This window comes from Orycteropus afer, unplaced genomic scaffold (assembly GCF_000298275.1).
Source record: "Orycteropus afer afer isolate SDZICR_OR568_19922 unplaced genomic scaffold, OryAfe1.0 scaffold00169, whole genome shotgun sequence".
NCBI classification, from domain to species: Eukaryota; Metazoa; Chordata; class Mammalia; order Tubulidentata; family Orycteropodidae; genus Orycteropus; species Orycteropus afer.
In genome coordinates this window covers 5,384,344-5,391,017 of record NW_006921756.1, presented here as the reverse complement: position 1 = coordinate 5,391,017, position 6,674 = coordinate 5,384,344, and the positions used below count along the sequence as shown (strand labels likewise).

The 6,674-nt window shown below is 35.4% G+C and overlaps 1 protein-coding gene across 1 annotated transcript in view; it reads left to right on the top strand.

The window, feature by feature from the left end:
* Window positions 1-6,674, top strand: part of SPATA6 (spermatogenesis associated 6) — a 217,009-nt gene that overhangs the window by 71,847 nt on the left and 138,488 nt on the right. Inside the window, exon 7 of the mRNA XM_042781773.1 lies at window positions 4,020-4,313. Within this exon, the coding sequence (XP_042637707.1) occupies window positions 4,020-4,313 (294 nt within the window). The remainder of the gene's footprint in view (window positions 1-4,019; window positions 4,314-6,674) is intronic.

Here is a 6,674-nt window from a genome sequence, read left to right as displayed (position 1 = left end):
ATGATGCTTAATTTTGTGGCCACACAGGTGCTGTCAGATTAGGGGAAGCTTAGAAATGCCTACTTAAGTACCTTGTATGTTGGTGAAAACTATCTTTAGAAAACTGGAATATTTGGATATAATATTCCATTCTGGTTTGACTTCTGAGTTGGCTTGCTACCTTATCCACAGGTTACATGATAATGTCTAGGCTTTACTTATGTGCATTTGCAGTGTGACTATGTAATAATGACCTCTTTGTGATGAAAAGTCAATAATATATAAGGCCCACAGGGCCCAGACATGCCAAGTGTGGGCTTATCATGGGAGGAGTGGAATGTTAACTTACAGCAATATCCATTTTAGGGTGAATTTGCTGATGTTGATAACTAACTTAAACTAAAAAAGGTAAAGTATTGTTAAAAATTATTGAGGGTGAATTCTTCTTTTGTTGAGTAAGATATTTGGTATTTCAGAATCAGGCTGTAGTTTTTTCCTTTATATTCAGGCTGAAACACAGTTATTAGAGGTATAACAACCTGTAATGCCCAAATGAGACAAGTTTATTGACTTGTTTTCGAAACATGCTTTATGCACATATGTAAATCGTTAGAAATGTTGTGTCTGTACTCTCACAGTAGTTAACTCCGCATTGGGATATGCCCTCTTAATGGATGGATAGGGAATCCTAGGAGCCCAGAGGGCACAGCGGTTAAGCCCTGGGCTGCTAACTGGAAGGTGAGTGATTTGAACCCACTTGCCACTCTCTGGAAGAAAGATGTGTGGCAGTCTGCTTCCATAAAGATTTGTGGCTTGGAAACCTTATGGAGGCAATTCTGTTCTGTTCTAAAGGTCACTGAGTCAGACATGACTCGACAGCAGTAGATTTTGTTTGGGTTTCATAAGGCTCCTATGAGGATTAAATGAGAAACTATATACTATATACAGTGCCTGGGACATAATATATAATTGATGAATTTTGTGATTTTTTTTTTTTTATAAGGAGGATGTCAAGTTGGGTAAATTTTTCTTTAATTAAAATAATTTTGGGGAGGAAATAAGACAATAGTTGAAATACAAGGTAAAGAACATCATCTAAGGACACACCAAGATAAACATACATTTTTACATTAGAATTCCCAGTGTTAACAATCTTTAATCTTATTTGAGAAGGAGATAAAGTCATTTCTTGACTCATTAGCAACCCCTCCTTGGGTTTTTGAGGCAGTATCACTGTGTAAGTAGATTGTCCACTCTTCCTTCTGAGGAGTGGCTAGTGGGTTTGAACTGCCAGCCTTCTGATTAGCAGTCAAATGCCTTAGGCACCACTCCCCCAGAGTTCCTAGTGAATACTAGAGTTAAAATTTTAATGGCTCTAAAGCAGCATTATCAGGTTCAAATTTAAGAATAAAATAAAATTTTGATGTTTAAGAGAAGAGTGAGTATAATCAATTTTATAAAATTATTTAGGTTTCCAGATATTTCAGACAATATTGATTTCTTTCAGTACTTTAATATTTGATATTTTGTCACCATTTGAATGGAATGGGAAATTAAATATATTATTGTGATTTTCTAGAGTAAAACTAGTTTACTTTTCTATTCAATTACTTTTTTCACACACTGTAAACAATTTATTATTAAATAGATAAATATCAGTAATCACTTATTAACATAAGTTTGTTAAGCTGCTGTATCAGGTGGGTTTTGCTGTGTAATAGACCATGAAAATCTTAGTGGCTTGAAACAATTCTTTCTCATCTCATGGTTCTGTGGATTGGCTGGGTGATTCTTTTGGTCTGTATGGTGAGGTTGGGGCTCAATAATCTAGGATGGCATCACTCACATGTCTGGCAGTTGGCAGGCTTCTTGGTCTGGTAATGACTTTACATTTCTGGTGATTAGCTTGATTTCAGCTGGGGCAGTGGCCATAATACTCTCATCATATAGTAGGCTAATTTGGGCTCAATGCACATGGTGGTGGAAAGGTTTCCGGAGTAAGAGAAAACACATTTTGAAATCTGTGCTTGTGTCACGTGTGTTATCATCCTGATGACCAAAACATGTCACATGGTCAAGCCTAGAGTCATTGTAGGAAGTGAAACTAGCCTAGATGTAGATCCAAAAAAATCAAACTCACTGCCATCAAGTCGATTCTGACTCATAGCAGTCCCCTTTGGGCTTCTGAGGCAGTTAATCTTTATGGAAGTAGATTGCCCTGTCTTCCTTCTGTGGAGTGGCTGGTGGGTTTGAACCGCCAACTTTCTGGTTCACAGTCAAATGCCTTAGGCACTATGCCACCAGAAATCATGGCAGCCATTTTGTAAACAGTATCCGTTTTAATTGGGCATTAACAAGGATGCATTAAGGATTGAGTAGTGTTAGGTAGCATCCATTTATAGTAGATTCTACAGAGTTTATGACTCCCTCTATTCATATTCAGCACTCAGAAACTATAATGAGAAAAAAAAGGTTGTTGTTGTTATTTGCCATCGAGTCAGACCTGACTCATAGTAACCCCTCCTTGGGTTTCCGAGGTGGTATCACTACGGAAGTAGATTGCTCAATCTTCCTTCTGAGGAGTGGCTGGTGGGTTTGAACCACCAGCCTTCTGGTTAGCAGTCAAGTGCTTTAGCCGCTATGCTACCAGAGCGGAAAAAAAAGATAGGGTTAAGTATAGTGGTATATTCAGAAGTGAACTTTACATTGTTGCTGAAATGAATGATTATGAGTTCAGCTGGGTGTGGTGGTAATATATATTTAAAATGTGTGGAAGACTAGGAAAAAAGGTCTAGGGACTGAAGAGGTGAGAAGAGCACATGTTCTGATTACCTAGTGCTGCTCTGACAGGAATATACCATAAATGGGATGGCTTGAAGAAACAGGAGTTTGTTCTCTTACAGTTTGGAAGCTGTAAGTCCAAGTTCAAAGTCCCAGGCTCTAGGGGCTGTGTGAAAGCCCCTCAACCTTGGGCTTCAGCTCTGCCTTCTGCTCCCAGCCCACTGAAGCTAGAGACTTTTCTTTGCTCAGACAACTGCTTGCCACTGAGGCTGACAAGCCCAAGGTTGACAAATAAAAAAGCCCAGTCCCGATGTTACTAAACCACATGGCAGGCCATTAATTCAAGTCATTAGAAGTCCAAAGGTCAGCAGAGCATGGCAGGCTACTGAACAACGACACGGCTGCATACAGGGTTCAAGCGTGCCATAAGCTAGAGACCATTCCCAAAGCTGCTGCTTATATACAGGAAGCAGACCACATCCCTAAAGCAGCTACTCAGCTGCTGTGGTAGTAGATCCCACCATAGAGTTGGTTGCCAATCTTATCACGGGGAATAACTACCACCAGCTGCCCAGCCACTCAACCAGGCCCAGCCAGGGTGATATACATCCTTAACTACCACAGCAAGTAATAGATTCAGTGAGAGTAAAAGAACTATGTTGTGGAGGGGAGGTTATGATCAGCCAGAAATTATCAGTGTTTGAGGTAAAATGTATCTGCATAATGATAAAATCTATGATTAAGTAGAACAAGGTAATTAAAACTGAGAAATAAGAACTCTGAGTCTAGGTTTTTGGAAAGATTCATTGCTGAATGTTAAGTTCAAAGATGCTTTCTAGTGCTAACATTCCTTGCTTCTGTGAGTCGGTGTGATGTCACAGAAATGGTTGAAATGGGATAAGGTGAGAGGAGCATATCAAGGACTAAAGAAGAAGAAAGATAATGAAATAATCTGTTACTGCTGGTCTGTATGAAACTCATGGACTTAGTTTTCCAATTCAGAAAATCTCTTTAATTTCATGTTTATTTATTTTTTAAAAATATTTGCCTCTTTCCATTTCACATTTGTATTTTATTTGCTTAAAACTGATGCCCTTAGCAAATTGAGAGTGGGGAAAGACCTGGGAAAGTAGACAGGGAGGTAGGATTGGTAGTTTTTGCAAGTGATTAAAGTTAAGAGTATATTCAAAGATTCTGAAACTATAAGATTAAAAAAATATTTATCTTCTGACCAAGCTTATTTTTATGTCTGTGTCCAGGATAAATTTATTTACCACTCAGCTCCAGTTGAGAAATCGCATGGCAGATTGCAAAACAGAACATCAAGATCACAAAAGAAAAAATCCAAGTCACCTGAGAGAAGTAAATATTGCGTAAACGCAAAAAACTACGAGCAGCCTACAATTTCATCAAAATCACACTCTCCATCTCCCTACACAAAAAGACGTATGTGTGAGCTATCTGAAGACACTAGGCGGCGGCTGGCCCATTTAAATCTGGGACCCTATGAATTCAAAAAAGAAACAGATAAGCCTCCATTTGTGATTAGACATGTATGTTTTCTTTTAAATAATTCCATTTAAAACTGATCAAATCTGTTCTTCCACCGTAATTCTGAAACTTCTTTCAACTTCTAGCTTATATTAATAATTTTCTTTCCTGAACTGTCTAGTAATCTAAAATGGAAAATTAATTTACAATAAAAGAATTCTTTGGTGAGTTTTTAAACCTGAACAGAGATCAAGCTCCATTATGAATACCATGTTCAAATCCTTTAAGTACCTATTTCCTTTCTTCTTATTTAGTGGACAGCATAACAACTGTACAAATAGAACTTGGATATAACTGACATTTGTACTAAAATGACAGGGTAGGATTTTAAAAGAAGACCAAGTGTTATTTATGAAAAAAGAAGACCTCTCCCCCTAAAACCTTTTACAAGGGAAAGGAGTTTTCTTTTGAAATTATGTCCCATGAGTAGGCCTTCTATAATGGATCTTTGAAGGTCATCATTATTTGATAGAGATGGGAAGCCTTTGGAAAGTGAAGAAAATTAACTCAAAGGTAACATAGTTCTAATCTTTCTATACAGAAGCATTCTTTTGATACTAAGTTAGAGCTTGGGTCCATCTGATAGTCATACTTTGGCTAAATTTATGAATCCATATTCAAAATATTATTTAATAAAGGGCTTTCTCAGAATCTTTATAGTTTCTTGAATTTTTATAAAGTACTTTATCTTTAAATCCAATATTCTTATATTCTTTATCAAAAACTTTGAATATATGTATATGAATAGTGCCTATAGAATTATAACAACTTTTGGGGATCTCTATAAAATTATTTTTGGTGTTAATGATTCTAATCATTTCCAAATTCAAAATGAGTTATTCCAACATGTAATTATGCCCCTTTGTTGGTCTAATAGCTTTTTAAACATACAGCATCTGAAAGTTAAGATTTTCTTTGTGACACTTTTTAAAATAAATTTAGATGTGCTTTAAACCACATTTTATTCCATCTTTATATTTTGACAATAAATCCATTATTCAATTCTTTAACCCAAAGTAAAGAACCTTTATTGTAAAAGGAAAGCTTATAGTATAATATGGGTACTTAAAAATGGTAATATTTTATTGACATTATTTTTGTTATATTTGTCTTATTTCTATTGAATTCAATTATAGCTTCTGGCCACATTTTTGTTGTTGTTGTTTATTTGTTTATCTGAACAATATCAAGATAATGTTTACTCAATCCTGATCGTAGTTTTAGAACGCTTCCAATTTTATTCTGCCCACAATTACAAATTAAATGGGAAAGAAAGAACATAGTAAACTGTAGTTTGAAGATATAGTAACATTTTAATTAAAATGTGTATGTACAAAGATAACCAGGAGTACCTTGGAGATTAGTCACATAAATACTGTTTTACAGAAATAACTGCTCTTAAAATGTCTATTACTGTTTTTCATGTTAGTGTTTAAATGGAGTCATTGTAATAATGGTTTGTATAAACTTTGACGTTTTTATTTTAAAAGGTCTTCCCTCCAGCTTTTTAATGAACGAAAGTGCATGTTTCTAAGTCTTTAGTTAGAAAATTGCTTACTTCATTATCTAGGAAACCAAGGTTTTCCAATTGTATATGTAAACATAGATGCCTTTTTCCTCTACAGCCATTCATGATTTTTAAAAGCACTAAACTAATTGGTTATTAAACAATATTTTCTTAACTTCATATATGCATATGTTGCAAAAGGTTACCAATTTTATGAAAGACATTTTTATTTGTATGTAAATAGTATGAAAATAATCTTAAAGAATAGGAGCAGTTTCAAGAAATCAGTTAGCATGCTTCCAGACTGGCACTACCATCTTAAAAGTGTTAAATAATGCTCTGTTCTTTTCCTTTTATGCAGAATAGTATCTTTTATTGTCCTAAAGTTTACCATTTCAATCATTATAAAATGTATAATTCAATGACATTGGGTGCATTCATACTGTTGTGCAACCATCCCTATTGTAGTTCCAGAACTTTTTAATCTTCTAAAAGGAAACATTGTTTTCATTAAGCATTCACTCCCAATGCTTCTTGCCCAAGTCCCTGGCAAGAACTAATCTTTCCATTTTAATGGATTTGCCTGTTCTGGATATTTCATAAAAAACGGAATCATAGGATGTGTGGCATTTTGTGTCTGGTTCCTTTCTGTTTCACTTCAGTTTTCAAGCTTCATCAACGTTGTAGCATGGTATTTTATTCCTTTTTTATGGATGAGAAACATTCCATTATATGGATATATAGCACATCTTGGTTATCTATCCATTACTTGATAGACATTTGGGTTTTTTCTACCTTTTGGCTATTGGAAATAGTGCCGTTGTGGAACATTGGTAAACAGGTAAATTTTTGAGCC